A 19,366-nucleotide genomic window follows, 5' to 3' on the forward strand; every position below is an offset into this window, starting at 1 on the left:
AATTAAATATCTAAATAAATTGAAAAATGTGAGCCTTAGTACGTGCAGCAACAGAATTCACTGAGCCCCTCTGTTTGCTTTTCTAAAATTGTTTTTCTTATTCTAGTTCAAAAAAGACCCTGTGAGAGATTATATCATTTAAAAATTATCCAAGATTTGCTCATAGATCTGTAATGTGGTTTAAGAGCCTTTCCAGAGGCAAAAAAGTATTTCCTTTCTCTTAAGGAGGGAAAAAACCCCTCTCCCTAATGAACTGAATATTTGAAATACTTGAGCAGAACAGTGGTGCAAAAGCAATTCTACTGGTGTATATTTTATCAGGAATACTTGTAAAAAATGATGGATGTTTTCATTAATGCAAACAATTGTTTAGGGAAACATAAAAAAAGAAAGTGCCTTTTAACTGTGTTTTAGGAAGATTTCTCACCAGTAATAAACATACTGATGAAAAGCATGTGCCGAGCAAAGCTGGGCTGAAATGTCAAGACACAGTACGTGGGAGGAACAAGGCTGTGTATTCAAAAAGAAATAGTTATTTCATTCTCATGGTAAACTACATTTTCTTTTACAGTAAACTCTGTTTTCTTAATATGGTCAAGATTGACTTTCTTTTCTTTCTGTGCAGATGACTATTTTTGCTCTTCTGTTTAAATTTTGGCCAAAATTTTGCAAGTTTCAAAGCAATTTGCCTAGTGACAAAATTCTTCTTGCCTTGGAGAGAAAAAAGGGAAAAAAGATGCAAAAGAAGGAAGGCAAAACAGCAGAGGTAAGGCTCACAAAGTTTCAGGTGACAGCTGACAAACTGCATAAAAACTTCTTCATGAGCAAACATACATGAATTCAAATATCCCTTTCTCAGCTTGATCCAAAGCTACTGAAATCTTTTTGTCAGAATTCAAGCTTTACATGCGACCTGGTCCCAGAGCAATTAGTTCCCAATCCTGCCAATGCATATACATGTTTAACTTGAAGCAGATGAGTCAATGGAATACTCCTTTCATTAAGCAGAGGGGAAAATGTATTTTAGTCATATTTTGTGCCAAGAGAAGAGCAAAAAAGAGGGCTGAATTTTTTTAAAAAAAATCTATGTACGGTCCATGTGTACAATGGGTAACTGCAGACCTGTTTGCACTTTCAGTATGTACTGTCCTATTTTAGAATTTACAGTCCTGAGTCACTATTGAAAGCAAAACAAAACAAAAACAGTTTTCTTATCGATTTTTTCAGAAGGAGCATTTGAAAAATCTGCACATTATTTTAAAAATATTTATGTGCTAATTGCTTTGTATAGTCTTTTGTCTTTTCTTGAATATTTCTCAGCTTTGACAGTGAAATTGTTAGACTGTTCACAATGAGCTTCCAGACAGTTTCAGTGCATTAACAGAACTGTGACCTCTACAGCGGAATGCTTGCTTGTAAAATTGTTTTTCTTGGAATTTAACTATTAAAATATAATGGATTTTTTTTCTATTGATTATAGGCTTTGCAAAAGTTTATTTTTTACGAAATGTAATTGTTTGGCCAGCTTTGAGGAGAGAACATTCCTTTAAGGGCAGAGAAATTATTGGACTTGCAAACTATCATAAGTAGCATTAAAAGACCTTTACATATTTTAAATACCATGTACACATGTGTTGAGATATTACTCATGATGAGAACCACATGAGTACCTCGACAGATAAAGACATATATGCCCATAAGAACATGTACACATTGTTATCCTCTTTTAGACCCATGAAAACTGAGGACCAGTGAAGCGTTTATCAAGGCTACACACCAATGTCAAGTGAAGTCTAAAATCCAAGAACTCATGTTCCTTTCTCCAAAGCACGTTGACTCCATATAGATATGTTTGGCAAGGCCATTGGCAATACTTACAGTGCAAGAATGCAATATTTCAAAGTAATGCACTTTTGCGTTTTCACAGAATCATTTTTTCCATCTGTTTGTTGCCTGTCTATAAGATTTCTGATTAAGATCAAGGAAGTAAAGAGCAAATCTTGGCTAGGAGGGCGAAAGCCTAGCTTTTATGGGGAACAAATGGGAAAGGTGAATTACCCTTCTAAGCTGGGAAATAGGGTAAGAAATTTTAGAAAGTGACAGGCGGAGAATGCAGTTCAGTACACAGTCTGCAGACTATTCTTCTCACAAAAAATTATCAATAAACCAGTTACCTTTTAAAATCTCTTGAAAGAATAGGTGGAACAGAGAAGTATTTGAAACCTGCTTCCCACTCTATTACTGTTTAAAGAATTTGCCGTTCCGTGTTCTCTTGCCTGAGATTTCTGTCCCCTCAGTGACAACATAACTATTACAATGATTCAGTATCCCTGAAGGATACCAATAAGGTTCATCCAACATAAGCGACAGGAGATTCACTTGGCAGCTTGTAGAAGGTGATGATTTCTTGGCATTTAAAATAATGTCTATGCTCCTCTGCCCCACCAGGCTCATGTTGAAGGAGAGGAAAGCTCTGGCAAGGGTTAGAAATGTTTGTTTTTTCTTATATAGATATTCCTCCCCCCTGCCAATCAGTTGCCATTTTGGGTTTACGTCAAACAGAACAATCATGGTCCTGGGGGGAGGAATTTTACTTTCTCCCTTCTCACAAATTTGTCCCTGGGGTGCCCAATCTACCTGGGCTCACCTCACTTTCTAAACTGACTGGATAGGAGTTGGACTTTTATGTAATACAACGGAAAGAATGGGCAGACAAGGAGGTTTTCACTGGACAATGATGCATGACTTGGTATTATTTGACTATCTCAATATTTTTTGTGTGTGCCTATTTGTTATTTATGGGGCAAATCCTATCAAAGGTTTCCTGGCAATGGACTTGGTGCAGGGGAGAAGTGGCTAACAGCGACGGACGCCATGCAAGCACGATACAATGCAGAAACCTCTTTTAAGCTTAGTGTCTGGGATGGGTGGGTACAGGGTGAAATAAGCTTGAACATTCAACATAATGTGATTGCTTCAGTACTGAGCTGAAATAGTTGTTTTAAAAGATATTGCCTTCGGAGAGTATGGTTTGCTTCTCTGTTTTCACATATTTGCCCTTAGTGTGGCATAGCTATATGGGCTCATCTTTGGCCCGTCTGTGGACCTTTTCTTTTGTTAACTGCTAGATGCACATGCCGCATACTTTAAAAAATATCATTAATCACTTTTTGCAGTCTGCCTTGATGCCAGTTTTTGTAATTTGTTCTATACACAGTTGCATTTTACCTCCAAAATAGATTTTGGTTTTTTTACTTTCAAGTGTACAAAATAGTTTTAACTTACACTGTAAATCTGTACTTACTCTTTCCCTGCCCTTAGCAGAGAAAAGTAAAACCATAAGCATTAATTTTCCTTTTCCATGTTTCCCTGATCTCTCTTTAAGCTTCTTAGCAGTAAGCTTATTTGTTAGTGAGCAGTGTGATGTCATGGGATATGACATTGCCATAAAATTGCCTAATATATTATGAGAAGACATTATTAAAGACCTCATTTAATTCACCATTCTCATTGAGAAAGCTAGCAAACATAAACTGTAGTATGTTAGTATACACACTATTTCTGTATTGGCTTTGGCATCCCTGTTCCATCAACTGAGTGTGCACAGAAGTTAGTAAGCCTGCTTTTGGAGAGAAGATAAACACCACACTGCCTGGGAAGTTCTATATGCAAAAGTCACCCTTATAGATGATGGATCCATAGGACAGTGGGGATGATAAGGAAGGAAAAGGCACCTTGGGAGCAAGGATGTAGGATATTCTGATCCTTTTCCAGATCTCTCAGGGACTTTCTGAGTCACTTTGGGAACCATTTGACCTCTCTTTTTTTCTCACTTTCTCATTTACAACATGGGAGGGTTACATTACTTGCCTCATGGGGATGTTGTGGGGTTAATTATGTAAGGTTAAATATGAACATTGATTAATGTTCGTAAAGAGTTTTGGGATCATCAGACAGAATGTGCAAAGGTGCAGCCTTAACAAAACACTAAAACAACATGAAAATGACAAATAGTTAATCACTAGAATGGTTTACCAAGGGTTACAATGCCTTGTCCTTCACTGTAAATGTTTTAAATGAGATTGCCTTTTCCTAACATGTGTACTGTAGCTCATTCGCAGCTACTGGACCAAGCTGGAATTAATGATGAGAAATCCTGTGTTCCACATACACACCTGAGGCCAAATTAGAGGATCACAATGGCCTCTCTGTCCTTAAAATATGTTCTGTTGCAGGTCTGCCCTCTCACTTACCTATATTTTGGAGCAGGTATTGAATCTGAGAGGAACATAGTCTGCAGGAGTGCAGAGGTCAGGAAACTTCGATTAGGACAAAGAAATGCTTTAAAAAAGCAGTATCTTCTGCTATTTTTTATTATGCCCAATGTGATGAATTATGAAACTGGGCATTACAAAATATTACTGCATATGACACTATCTCGTTACCAATGATAATTTTTGCTTCCTCAGACTTTGCTGCTTACTTTAGCTCAGTAACTGTTGTTTACATCTAATTATGAGTTCTTATTATTGGCAGGGTAAAGAAGTGGGGGCAAAACTCATCAGTCTGTCAAGCAGTGCTTTGGTAGATGAGATTGGTGTGGAGAGAGGACCAGCATCGTTTTCAGATGGATATGGGTGGCAGGTGAATAATAAACATGTTGCTACAGATATCATAATTCAAGAGAGATATAATGATCATGGGAGAATGGGAAGGTGGAATTTGGTTTTGAATACTACTGACACGTGGTTCTTCAATAACTGTTCATTATTCTACAATTAACTTTGCTGCTATAAGTTTAGCTACCTTCCAGGTGATTTTTTTTCTTTCTTTATTAATTTTTTTAAGATTTAGGTTCTGAGTAGTATTAATATCTAACAACACATTAAGCCCTTTAGGTGTGTAGATTTAAAAAGAATCCTTATTTAAAGATAAATTGAAGAAAAGGAAGTTCAATTCTGGAATAAGCAGCTTTTCATTACTTGTGAAATTCATATCCTGAAAGAATTTGGTTTAGGCTTGAGTCCTGTTCTGTTCATATGTCAAAACCTGATGCTGAACTCATTTAGGAAATCTAGGTATTTGGATAGAAAATCTGACAGAAAATAGCTCTTTAATACTTCTTCCAGAACAACTGTAGTGATGCATCAAATCTGTAGTGAAAAGGTAACAGTCATTTTATTGGAGAAACAGGAAGAATAGACATGACACCTTGGGCATATCAAGGTATCATTGATTGCTGAGTTGACACTGCCATAACATAATGGGGAATCTATGCAACCACATAATCACAGCTATGTCATGCGATGCAGGAGTAAATCACACGCTGGCCACTGCTTACATTCCATGGAGCTCTTCCCGTGGCATCACATTAGCGATGAGCAGAATATAGAAATAGGCAGTCTGAAATACCCTCAAAATATGAAGCCACAGTGCAAACTGCATAGTTAAGCTCACACTCTTACCCCTTAAATGGTCCTTTTAACTGTTGCTCATACCAATTTAAAAAAAAAATAAAAGTGTGTTGGGTGAGCCAGTATATCAATATCGTATGTCTAAGCCCTCAAGAAGCAGGTAATTGCAGAAAGAGCAATAATCTTCTATAGAGCAGTTTCTTCTCCAAGCCCCTTTCTGCTATAGGAAGATGCCAGAAGTTCTCACTGCGTCACGAAATGACAAATTGGCCCCAAACCTTTTAGGCTGTAAGGAAAAAAAGGCCAAATAAAAGTTCCCATACTGATTTGGGAGAGTGACCTAAAATTTACACGGAATCTGAACTGTGGTTGTTGCAATGTAAAGAGCAACATTTGTTCCTTAGAAAAGGAAAGGATGACATCTCCAGTTGATCTGCCTCTAGTGGTAGCAGCATTCTGCTGGAGAGGACAGGCAGAAAGAACTCTGAGGCTAATGAGACCTTCAATGATTTGAGAAAGGACACACTGGATGGATGTGGCAGGGAGATAAAATCAAGTCCTCGATAGCACAAAAGGCTGAAATTTTGGAAGGGGAAAATCTGCTGTATTTAGGTTTTGAAGACGAAAGGAGAGAGAATGGGACTCAGACCAGGGATGGAGAATAAATGAATGTAAACATTATATCTGTCAAACTTGTGTAAATTGCATTGCATGGTGTTTTAAGATCACTTATTTGCAGCAATACTATTTTCCCCATGATTCCAGTATTGTCATGACAAAGCTTCTCTTCTTAATAATTGTGATTATTCAATGACAGGGTTATAACATAAACAAGTTTTTTGTCTCACTGTTGAAATTGACAAGGAACTATCAGTGACAAGGTCAGGAAGCTGATGGTTTTTAATGGTTCTTGCAGGCTTCCTGGTCCTATTCCAAATACATAGAAGCCTTGGAGCAGGAGAGAATACTCCTTAAAATGCAAGAAGATCTGGAGAAAAAATCTTCATCATTCCTTACAGGTTTTTAACCAAGCTCTGTAGTTTAGGAGGACAAGCTTATAGCTTAGGTGAAATTTTCTCAGTATAAGGACTTTGCTCTCCTTTGGAGCTGTGTACATAAACCACTGCCTCTCTTACGCTGTCTGCAGAGGAGTTGCTCTCTACACTATACTTGTGACTGATAAGTTTTCTGAGAAAGGAAAAGTGAAAGTTGCAGGGTATCAGCATTGTCTTTACTGCACAGGTCCTACTGCAGAGAGGAATATGGCCATTTCTTCATTCTGCACAGTGGCATGGCAATCCTATTTGGTTCACATACATATTTCACCTCCCTGGCTTCTTGTGCTTCATCAACTTACATACAACCAGAAAGATGAAACTTTTTTCTCACCAGTTTGTCACTATGCTTTCAGGGGATGTAAGAGGCATTGCCTCATCCTTGTGCCAGCAGGTATATCCTCTTAGGTCTTCCAAAGGATATTATGACCTGTTTGTTCATTAAATAACTCCATTTAGCAGTAGGGCTAGCGATAGCACTATGTGATATTAAAGCCACTCAGTTTTCCATCATCTTAATTTTCTTTCCATATACAGGTGATTCATCTATGTCCTTTCTGAAGCCTGGAAACTCTGAAAAATCCACCATTTCTCCAAAGAACAGTGTGATTTTGGAGAAACGCTCAAATCTTCCCAAGAAACAGAAAGTGAGTACCAGACTGACAATGAGTGTGCTTTGAAATTTGGATTCTTAAAAGCTAGTTTTCCTGCTGTCAGTGCTGATGCTCATTATTAGCAAGTTATCCAACTCCAAATCATGTTCAGCTGAAGCTGTACACCTCAACATGAAGGCAAGATTATTTTTCACTCCAACCATGGTTAGTGGACCTAATGTTGACCAGATGGAGTTTTGTTGCAAAATGGTAGTCAACAAAATGCAGTTATCTAAGCTTTCCAGTTACAATATTTTAAATAGGAGCACGAGATGACTGAAGGAAGCTCAGACCCCATGAAGTTACTGGCAAGGGCCTGACACAGAACTAGCAATAGATATCTCTGCCGAAGCCAATTAAACATTAGAATGGGAGAAAGACGTGGGACAGCAGAGAGATCTGCAAAAGACAGAAAAGCAGATTTTGCTTCAAAGCTTGAATTCCTAGATGGAAGAATCCCCTGGAGGTTTTGTTTTGTTTTTTTAAGCCTATGCTGAAATGAGATAGACTTAAAAAAATTAATACAACTTGGACTATTGCTCCCCTCCCTTCCTTGCTCCTCCTTCCTCTTCTAAATCTGTACTTCAACACTGCTATTTTAGGCAAGTTGGTGTCCTGCCCTTGCTAGTCCTCCTAAACACACTCTTCCTGTGGCAGCATTTGCTGTATGTGGCAGCATTTGCTGTATGTGGCTTCAGAGAAAACTGCAGCGTTCCTCGGTCTTCCCTCATGTTCTCTTTCTGCCCTCTTATCACCTCCTCTAGTTGCAGTTAAACTCATCCAGTCACCTTGGAACTTACGCACCTCTGCAGGTGTTACTATATTTCATACATTTATGCCTTTTTATACTGCAGTTCTGCTTCACAGGCAGCTATATCAGCGTGGGGAGTCCTTGCGCAAGTGGCTTTGGTCCTGCTCTGTAGCTGAGAAACCTCCAGCTGGGTCCAGTGCTCAAAGATGGTCTACGAGGTAGCTGCAGTCCTTGCTGCAGACCTGTCTAGCAGTCTCTGGCCAACCCTGTTATTCAAAACCTGAGACTTGCATTCCTGCCAGGCATCAGGCTGTGGTATGGGCTAACACAATGAGAAAGTAGAGGTCTTGAGCAGGTTGAGAGGTCTCTCCCACCAGCTTCAGTTGCAGCCCGCTCTTCAACACCACTGGAAATTTGCTTGCCCTGCCCCTTCCCTCCCAATAGCTCAAGTATTCCCGCCGCCTTTGAGTGGTTTTCTCTTCTTGCATCATGACCCTCTGATGGTTCTTCTCAACCACGCTCTCTGCGGTGATCTGGTCACTCTGCTGGTAGGGTGAGATATCTACAAAAGACCTCCACTGCTCTTGATGGGACAGCTTCTCTCCAGTTTGTTACAGAGGAGGTCACACCTTCTGTATTGGGTATAAATGGCAAGGTGCTGGCAGCAGGTGGGATCTAGGGGTGGCCTCTGTGAGGAGAGGCTGGGGCTGCCCCATGCCAGCCATAGCTGATTCCAGCCGGCTCCAATGGACCCATCACAGGACACAGCTGAGCCCATCAGCCAAGATGGTGGCACCTCAGGGAAACATATTTAAAGAAAGAGCAAAGAAAGCCAGAGAGATGAGGACGGAATAAAAAGAGTGAAAAACAACAGAGAAACACACCAAGGCAAGGAGGAGGTGCTCTGTGGTGGAGCAGATATTCCCTGCAGCCTGTGGAGGACCCATGCTGCAGCAGAGGAAAAGAGTGAGAAGGAAGAAGGGGCTGCCCGTTGCCTCACTGAAGGGACTGAGTGTACCATGACCATAACAAGGAGGGGAGGAGTGAACTTGAACTTGGGAAAGGTGGAGGAAAAGTGTTTTCTCTAAGTGTGTGAATGTTAGTTTCTTCTTTTTCTCGTTTTTTTTTTCCCACTATCCAAATCAGTAATGATTTATTCTAATTGGCAATAAGATAATTTCCCCAATTTGAGTCTGTTTTGTCTGCAACAGTAATTGGTAAGCAATCTCCCTGTCTTTACCTTGACCCACAAGCGTTCTCTTTCCTGTTTTTCCTCTTTTCTCCCCTTGTCCTGTTGGGGGGCAGGATTGAGTGAGTGAGCTGCTGGGTGAGAGACTGACTGCTAGTGAGGGCCAACCCAACTACACCTTGTTTCTCTCTTTTTGATGCATTTATTGAAGAACTGTTCTGACTGTTTCAACTGGCTGCAACACAGCAATGACATTCTGTTACCTTTTACAGGCACATTAAAATCTCTCTGAGGATGTGACTGCAGAGACATTCAATGGAGGTGGGCAGGAGACACAAAAACAATGTGCATGCAAGATTTGTACTTATGTTTCCAGGACAAAGATGACGACTTGGAATATTATTAAGAACCATGGGACATTAGTCAAGGGTAGAAAAGAAACATCTTCCAGCGTGTTCCATATCAACATGATTGTGATACTGACCCCTGTGTTACTCATTTGTTTAGTAGTACACCTTGAGGCTCAAATCAGAGTAAGATTCCACTGAAATACGCGTGGTGCAAACAACTAGATGGTCTTAGTCCTAAAGATCTTATAATCAAACCCAATTCTTCAGTGCCTGATGAATGAGTAAAACAATGCATTGAACTGACAGCCTGAAGCAGTGTGTCTTGGCACACTAAGCTCTTAGTACTGCAATTCACACAACTTCTATTCGTCAAGGATAACTCATGAGGTGTCTGAGCGATCATAAAATCAAACCCTGTTGTGGTTTGCTACCAATCCAGTCTGATTCCTGGTCCAAAGTACACCTTCTGCCTAATTTCTGAGTTTTGATCCACAAGAAAGGCTTAAAATACATCAGGACACAGATGTGATTGAGAACTTTTGTAAAACGTCATTCCTCCCAAGGCATTACTTACCAGAAGGTTGCAGGAGCTCATAGCTCTTGTATAGCTCTGCCTACTTCCTTGCTTTTTTTCACAATTTTGAGAGCTTTAAAAAGAATTGGGGCAGACTTGATTTTGGGATTAGGGCCAAAGGATTAACTGGGGAGTTAAGAGGGGACAGAGGCAGAATTAACTACTAGGCAATGGACAGGATGATGATAGAGCTTTCCATATTTTTCAGACCACTTTAAACACCAGTTTGCAGCCACAAAGTTGTTGGCTCCATTCTTCTCTACATGTGTGTAATGTATGTAAAAGAAAGGCCGATCAGTGAGCTCCAGCTTGCTGAGTTCCCAAGGACTACCCCTGAGTTAGGGACGGGATTGTCTTCCGCTACCCCTCCCAACCTCCTGGACAAGAAGAAAGAGCCATGCAGCCCTCTCTCAGTTGTCAGAAGTAAAGGTCCTTTCACTGGAAGCTCTTAGATCATACTGCTAAGGACCATTCATGAGTGCTTTCCTCTTCAGTGTGGAATGACAGCTAAGAACAACTAAAAGTCTTTTTCTTTTTTGCTTTTTTTCACAATGACCAAGAATTGTATGGGATTTCCATTGGGGGTTGCTTCAGACAGGCTGGCAGGAAAGAAAGACAATCTCTTTTATGTATATAGCTGCCTTGATCATATATCCTCACAGAAGGACCAAGGGAGACATTGGTTCAGTTTCTACTTTCCCCACAGTTGAGAGACAGTTTGCTTCATGCTTATCTCCACTCCTTCTGTGTTTGGGTTGTTTGCCTGTGTGACATCACCTGAGAAAGACATCTTGGGTGGAAGCCACAATGGAGTAAACCATGAAATTCTTGTCCCTGTTTTTCATGTTTTCCCAAGTTTCACAGATGCACTAAACTTTAACTCAGTACATCTGAGGAGGGTGGAATGTAGCATCTTGTAGTGAGCAGAGCACATGTGGCCCTGTGTGGCCTACCACTCATTAATGTGAAAGGCAAAGAAGAATCATGAAATGCCATAAATGCAGTGATGTACATCAGTTTAAAAAACACGTGAAAGGCCACCTTCCACTGCTGTGGTCACTACAGTGCACACAACCAAATGCTGGAGCGTGGCAGTCAGCTTCTGTTTTGTTGTACTCTTGCCTTCATGGCATTTTGAGACAGTTAAATAACATGTAGACAATGCTTATCTTATGCTGGTAGCTTTGACTTGAATCATACTTGGATTACTTCTAAAATGAAAAATATTATCCAGATATTTGTCACAGATGATAAAACTCCTCGTGAATATGTTTCAGCCTTGCCAAATTGTTAACGAAAATTTACCAGCCCCCACGCAAAAACTACTGTCCCAGACAGTTACTATGATTAATACCATACATGTCTATCAAACTTAAAAACAAACAAAAAAAAAGTACTTCGTGTACTTCAATGAGTGAGTAGAATTTTGCAAACTGGCTCTATCCACTCAAAGTTCTGCAAACCGATAACCCTCAATCCAGTTTGCAGTTCTGTCTCCATGTTAACTGAAATATATGTGTGTATATACACACAGATGCACAGTCATTTATAGGCCATGTTTTTAGTATGCAACTGAGGAGGATCACATGTATTAGTAATGCTAGAGATACATGTCATACCATTATGCCGATTTTATGTGTTCATTTTAAAGAAATATTGAGCAATTGGACAGGGAATATATTAAGAGACAGGGACCCTTTCATTTCTGGGTTACTGAATCTAATCTGATGCAATGGCAGATACCCCATAACTGCTATTTGGTGATACATCTGAAATGGAATAGTGGTTTTAGTCTCGTCCCAAGGGACCAAGTAATGACTATTGCCAGTCCCAGCAGACAGCCTGAGAACTGAACAGGTATAGAGACTAACTAAATGTTATTGTTCTAAATGATGACTCTGTATCACTTCCAAAAGCTTGCACTGCTACTGCCTTTTTATCTTGTTCTTGAGATCTGTTCTCCAGCAGCTTGATGATCTACCACCAATGTGAGCTCAGCAGTTTTAAAGGGCTAGAAAAGTTTTACTCAACAACCCTAGCACCTCTCCCTTTAGATAACTAAAACTTTATTCCTTGTTTATATTAACCACATATACTTTGGGACTTTCAGAATGCTACAGCAGAACAACAGCTCTCTGTGGAGACAGAGAGCTGCTACAGACAATAGAAATAATTCATTTTCAGAAACCCGCAAACCTAGAAACTCTTCTGGATGGATTTATGCTTTAGTGGCGTTCAAAATACAGAATCCAATCATATCCATTCAGACTTACTTTTGTTGTTTACTCCAAGTAATGCAAAACATTAGGACTATTTAGGATTTTTTTTTAGGCCCTCATTTGGATATTTATACTTAGATGCTATTACTGTGTATTTCACTTTTCTCTCATCAGACCTGGCATGTTTATTAAAACATTTTATAGTCTTTGAGGGTGCAGTCCTGACGTTGCTCATTCAAATACTTTTGATATCAACACAAGCTGTGACTACACACTTCAGGAAGAGGCTTTATACATTTTGCTTTGACTTCTCCCCTGCTACTGCATGACACAAAGTATCAAGACTAGGAAATGAATTCCTGAAAACACGTAGTGCTGGATTATGTTATTAAGGTGCACACTTATGACAGTTTACAAGAGTAGTAGTGGTGGTCACCAGGCCATTTAAAAAGGGGCAAAATTCTTTCTCATTTGTGTCTGTACAATGCTGCTCTGCCATTGCCTCCATATTTCTCATGCTTGCTTTTTAGTGGCTCTTTCTTAAAGCACTATCAACGGGGAACAGTCTTAGACTCTGAGCTGTGGATTCATTTGTCCCTTTCAAGGTGTGGAAATCTAGTATTTAATCATCAGGCATTGAGATCAGCAACAAAGAGAGGTGCTCTGCAGACACAGCAGTAGACCAGATTCAGCAGACCCTGTTTCTTTTATTGGTTCTCTTATTATACAGTACTGGGTGGCCAAGGCCAGACTGGTTTGTGCCACACCTCCTACATCTTCTACATGAGAAGAATCATTGTGATGCACTTTGCAAATAAGTTTGACTTAAAAAAAGAGAAACCTGCATTAATGAATTCTACAGAACTGGGTATTTTCATAAATGTGGGACCCTCTGTTTCCTGCTGTTGAGAGTATGTGTCCCTTCATTGCTCCTTCTGTGCCTTTAGCCCTATACAGTATTACAGATTTTCTAATCTACCACTTGCACGCTTGTGAAATAGCCAACCTCAATTCCACCCGACACTATTGCTCTAGTCAAAACTATTGACTTTAGCTTGTGTGTGTGTAAAAATGATTGAAAAGGGACCAGATGTTTTAAAGTTCTGTCCCAAACTTGGAAAAGAAAATCCTTAAATTATTTATGTTTCTAATGTTAAATACTGTGCTAAACTGATCACCGTGCAGCTGTATGTGGCCGATGGAGCTGCAGTAATCCAGCTTGAATCTGACCTGTTTAAACTGTCCCATTACATTCAACTGATGATTTTTGTTACTGCCTTTTTATAGAAATGGTTTTAGTCAGTCATTGTGAATCATGTCTGAATACAGCTAAGATGGGGTTAACTGGTATTTTTTTAAGCTTATGGAACATTGCTGGTTTTAATACATTCAGTAGTTGCTGTAAAAATGTTAGGGAAAGACAGGTTTGAACAAAAATTTTAGATCTGGATCTGCACTCACAGTTCAAACCTACCTCTAATGGGCTGATTTGGAGCATTCCCAGGATTTCAGAGAGTTATAATTCACATCTGTGTTTCTAACTCCTTCATGCATGATTGTTTGAATGTGCACTTTTGGAACAGGTCCATGTCTAATAGGCTAAATTGTAGTTCCCAAATCAGAAGCCACATGGTATTGCTATATAGTTTTTTATTTTTCCTCTTATTGCGTGGCCTTCAAATAAGGTTCTGTCAGTCCAGCACATTGGATTAATACAAAACACTGAAGTCTACACTTTCTACCTACCTGCTAATGAACTCACAATTTTGATTTCTACCAGTGATTTAGTAAAGCATTTGCACAATGGCCACAATGGATACTTCTCTGCCAAATAATAATTTATCAGAGCGCTGGAGCAGATTGGAATTATGCAGGACACACTAAGCTGTCCTAGTATGGTAAGGGTAGTCAAGGTATAAATGAGATTCTCTTATTTTTAATGTTCATTGAGCCAAGCTAATTTATATGTCAAGAATAGGCTTCATTTACTTGGATTTTCCTCTATTTCTCCACTAATTAAAATATTTTAGTTTCATAGTAACATATGTGAAAGTGTTGACAACAGCATTGCTTATTCCACATGTTAATTATGTATTTGTTCAGAGTATGCTGATGAACTGTGTGCATTTCTCACGTTAAGTTTTCATTTCATGTCAAAGTGGAAATGTAGAAGTGGATTTGTGCTTTTAATTTTAGATATTTCTTTTTCCTCTAAAACAATCTTGTACATGATTCCTCTGTACCATATGCGTTTGAAAATCTTCTGTTGGCAAGAAGTTTAAAAAGAAAGTAATACTCGCTTCTCAGAAAAGGATTTTTGAACAAAGCAAAGCAATTGTGCCATTAATGAGAAAGTTAAATGAAACAAATGACAAGGCAAGCAAGAAAAAACCACAGCATCACACTCAAGGAATGCACAGGCACACAATAGCTTATGCAATATTCCCCATCTGTCAAAGTCAGTAAATACAGAGATTTCATTGGAAATATTCATTGTAATAGGCCATGGTGCCTATGGCTCAGTAAATGCAATCAACAAGCTTACAGCATTCTTAGTAGTTTTCACCTGTAGGCAACTAAATGAATTTCATCCCAGCTGTGAGACCCAACTGATCAGTACTGGTTTTGTAAACCCCAGACCCTGATTGGTTTGAATACCACTCATGCCTGGAAAAGGTACTTTGGGTACTGAATCTGTCACATCTCTAGAGGAATTTACACCTTTACAGTTTTGTGTGTGTATATGTGTGTGCAGGCATGTATACGTGTCTATAAAATCTATACTTTATGGATTTGTGTGTGCTTGTGTGCATATATATACGCGCTATACAAATATATGCATAAAATTACCTTGTTTGGTAAACTATTTTACTGTTTTAATCACATAGGGCTTAAGTTTGCACTTTTTGGGAGTTCTTTTTCCTCTAGAAAGCATATGCAAGAAAAAAAAAACCAACTTTGTGTTTTTCCTCCCAAATGAGAAAGTAATTAACAGCACATATTGGGCCATTCACTAAAGGCTATGATAAATGATTTACTATTTTCAAGCTAATGAACTGAATGCTTGATCTAAAAAAGGAGAGTGTGCATGACTGTGTTCATCTTCCAGTTATGACCTTCCAGTTCAAAGATCATCTTAACGCCTGGCTGCCTGATCCTGAAATTTTCTGAATGTATTGAAACTCATTCTCTTAATTCATGTCTCCAGAGGTGCTCAGCACCTGGCAGCAGTAGGCCTTCAGAAAGCTGTCCAAAGGATGACAACGGTGATTTTTTTTTTTTTTTTTTTGAGTGAAACACCAGGAAAGCAAGGCTTTGTCACTGCAGCTCCACACGAAAGAATATTTAAAAAAACCCAAAGCAAAACAAAATCAAAACACAGAAATACATAGGCTTAGTTGGGCTTGCCAAGGTAATGTAGTACTAATCACAGATTGTATTCTGAGACAATAGTTAAACATTGGAAGCAAACTTCCCAGAGAGCTTTTGGTATCCTTATTGTCATCAGAGGGGTTCTAAAAACAGATAAGATATGCACATCTGCCAGGAATGACTAAGTATTTTCAGACCCATATTGGGGCAGGGGAGTGAGTAGATGAACTCTTGAGGGACTTATTTTCTCTGAATCCATATTCAGGTTGTTCTGAATGCAAAAGCTTAGCCTTTGCTAAGGAATCTTACGAGAGTCAAGGGCCGTGACACTTCATTTGCTCTGCACCCGAAACTCCCACTGAAGCCAATTATTCAATCTAATTTAACAAAGACCACAGCTTCTCTGGCTGTGCAATTGTTGGTAACCATCAACAAACTGATTCATCTACAATTGGGCCAAATGTTACAAAATCTGTTTCTGAGTTCTTGTTTGTACCCCCATCATAAGATTACACCAAAATTAAAGCATGCAGTACTTGAACTAACTTCAAAGGCTGAGCTTGCACTTCTAGCTAGTTCAGCCTTTTTATTGGTTCATGTTTTCCATTTGGCTTCAACATCCTGTTCCTTACTGTTGCCCTTCTCGAGTTTCATTTACAAATATTACGTCCCTGGTTAGTGAGCCATGCTAATTAATACTGTGGTGAAGGCTATGGATTATAGTAATCTCATGTCTCCTGCTTGGAAAAATGCTGCAATTTTTCCAGACGTTTACATGTAATGCCGTATTGAACATGGCCAAATTTGTCTTAGGAAAATGTATCCTGAACTCATTTAATCAAAATATATTTAACTAAGGTTGCTTATGCTGTTATCTATTGCCAGTTTTGTTAATCATGAAGCTCAAAAATTTCAATAGAAATTTCAGTAGAAACCTGAGATCCACAATTTCCTAATTAGATTACTTCAAACAAAACAGTAAAGTTAAAACAGGCTGGTTTAAGTATACATATTTTTAAAAGTTTATGCCAATAACAAGTTTGTTAAAAAAACATGAACAGATGATTTGACTACTTTCTGGAAGCCTCACACATCTGACTCTGCCTCACCTTTCAAACCTGGGACCACAACCTGACATGGATTTTAGCTCCACTGGGGATTTTGTCAGAGACTCCCTACCTGCTGCAACTTCAAGTGTTGCCAAAGTTATGATTGTAAAGAAAATCTATTATATTTGCAGTACCATCAAATACCAAATAAAAGCTATGGAGCCTTTATACAACACAGCAATCCTAAGTTGATAGGTTCTTCCAACACCAAAATAAACAAAAGCAATGGCATTTTTTAGGAATAAGGGATATCTTTTATTAGACCAGGTGATGTAATTGGAAACAATGGACAAGCTTTCAGGCTCACCATTTGTTCACCAGGTCATAAAGAGGTCAAGAAATACATAATCTCTGGGATAATTGTTATTTTTGTTTTTAATTGTGTTCATGAACTCTCTTTTCATAAATGGACATAATTTGGTTGACGTGACTGCAGTATGATGATACAACTCACAACAAATCTGAAAGAGACCCCCCACTCCTTCTAGACTGTCATTTCAGACCCAGAAAGGAAAACTTGCCAACATCTCGTAACACTTACCATGTCATCACCTCAACATGAATTAAAACAGACTAAAATGAGAGGTTTAGAAACCTATGAGAAAAGGTCTAAAAACTTGCCACAGGAAACAATGCAAAAGGGGCACTTTACACATTACCCAGGCCAGTCTTTTTGTCAGAATGAGCTCTGTATTGCACTGGGTAAATCAAATAAAGGGCATAGATGTCTCTAGGTTAAATCCTACAGCTGCAAATTTTTAGGTGTCACTCTCTTGGGGTAGAGTCCCTAACCTGAGAAACGCCTCAGCCCCTCTCTGTGCAGCTCGCTCCTCTGAGAGAAGCACATTGAGCCAAGAGCTGCCCAGAGCAAGCATGCTGAACCTAACCAATGAAGGGACCGAATGTAGTGCCTTGTGGAGAGTGAGTCCAATCTTCTATTTGAAGGAGGCTTTCCCACTTCACAGCCACTGTTTTACACTCACAGATAAGTTGGTCTGTCATTTTCTGTGAGAATTAATTCCTTGAACAAAATCATAGCTGTATGAACAGCAGCAGTTGGCCACTTTCTGCTTTCCTGGAGGTCGGATGATAACCGGTCACATCTAGGAAAAACAGAAGCTAACAAAAGGTCTGGTCTAAACCCTATTAAGGTATGAAGAACACTCCTTGTTTCAATGGCTTTGGACGACTGAAGGGTACCCATGAATCTTCTGCTCAGACTTACTGTAACACATCTATGATCAAGGAAGAGAGTACCGGTACATGTACCAGACTCACCAGTATTGCTGGGCAGGTCATGCAGGCATAGTTTCCATACGGTAGATGATGTTTGGAGCTAGAGAGTTTCGTCTTGTGTCACAGTACATCAACCAAACTGTGCTTTGAAAAGGAGTGTGAAAAGCTTGGCCTTTTGTCCTCGTGTTGTGGTCCTTGCTTTCATTTTCAAAAGAAGAAACTCTGCTCCCATGCTGTTTCTACCCAGGGCACTTTCTGGAGCTGAACCCAGGCTAGGGATGCTTGTGGCCTACATCTGATGGGCTGACAGTTGCTAAGGTGGGACTGTAGAGACTGGATTACATGTAACATTTTTGTGTGTTGACTCGTTAAACTGTAGATTGGAGTATTTGTCTGTAAAGGTGGTTTAACTCCACAGCTTCCTGTCTGGAAAAACAAGGATGAGGAATGAAAAAATTTTCTCAGAGTAAGGCACTTCTCAGCAAATACAGAGGAGTGAAGGAACAGTATAAAAACATTGTCTCTGATGACTTTATTGCAGACAGGCTACATAACATTTAAAAACACAAGAGACAAAAGAATCCTGGCATCATTTTAATGGATTCGAGCAAGGAACAAGGACTGGAAGGAGGTGTTTCATTGGGTGTACTTTTGTTTTTTTCTAAGAAATCAGACGATAATGTAGAAAGTTTCTGGCAATGAATGATGAAGTTAGACTTGCCTAAGTCAAACTTTTAGGTAAGAATGACACATACATAGTGTATCACTTGTTTAAAAATCCAGTTTAAGTAAGTAAGGTTTTCCTGTTGCTGAAATAAGCAGTGTGTTTCAGATAGGCCCTCTGAACCTGGAGGACTTCAGAGTGAGAACAATTAATACAGAACCACACTCTAGTTCAGGAAAAAAAGTGGAAAAAAAAATCATCACATGAATGTTAATGTCTGAGCTGTGGAACCTGGTGTGTTTTGTAGTTCTTGGGCATGAATGCACACATCAGCTATGTCCTGATGGCAAGTTGGAAATTTGAGAAATAGCTGAGTCTCTTTTTTTAACAATATAGCTCATGATGGCACCAAACACAGGATCGTTCATGTAATTATATCACTACTTGATGTGTATAAAAATACCAAAATCTGCCTCTTTACAAGTTGAACAAAACTTAAGAAATTGCTTTTTTTGCGCTCTTTCTATTTCAGAAGCATGCATAAAATCAACAAAGGCTTGTGAAATCCCTGTCTGCTCCATTTATTCTAATTTGAACTTTTGCTTTTTTTTTCCTCCTTTGTTTATAATGCCCTTTTGGAAGTACAAAAATATTTTTCTTCCCCCTACTAATTTTGACTTTTTCCATTTAGGAATCATTGATTCACCCTTCTTTTTCGTACAGCTGCCATTCCAATTCTGTTAAATAACTTCTTGTGCCACAAAATCTTTGTTTGTTCCA

At 39.1% G+C, this 19,366-nt stretch overlaps 1 protein-coding gene across 1 annotated transcript in view; it reads left to right on the forward strand.

The window, feature by feature from the left end:
• Positions 1-18,373, forward strand: part of RGS22 (regulator of G protein signaling 22) — a 75,178-nt gene extending 56,805 nt beyond the window's left edge. Inside the window, exons 23-27 of the mRNA XM_059836344.1 lie at positions 626-787; positions 4,537-4,644; positions 6,331-6,433; positions 7,007-7,116; positions 18,302-18,373. Coding sequence (XP_059692327.1) covers positions 626-787; positions 4,537-4,644; positions 6,331-6,433; positions 7,007-7,116; positions 18,302-18,373 — 555 coding nt within the window. The remainder of the gene's footprint in view (positions 1-625; positions 788-4,536; positions 4,645-6,330; positions 6,434-7,006; positions 7,117-18,301) is intronic.
• Positions 18,374-19,366: the final 993 nt, after the last annotated feature.

This window comes from Gavia stellata, chromosome 3, assembly GCF_030936135.1.
Source record: "Gavia stellata isolate bGavSte3 chromosome 3, bGavSte3.hap2, whole genome shotgun sequence".
Lineage (NCBI taxonomy): Eukaryota > Metazoa > Chordata > Aves > Gaviiformes > Gaviidae > Gavia > Gavia stellata.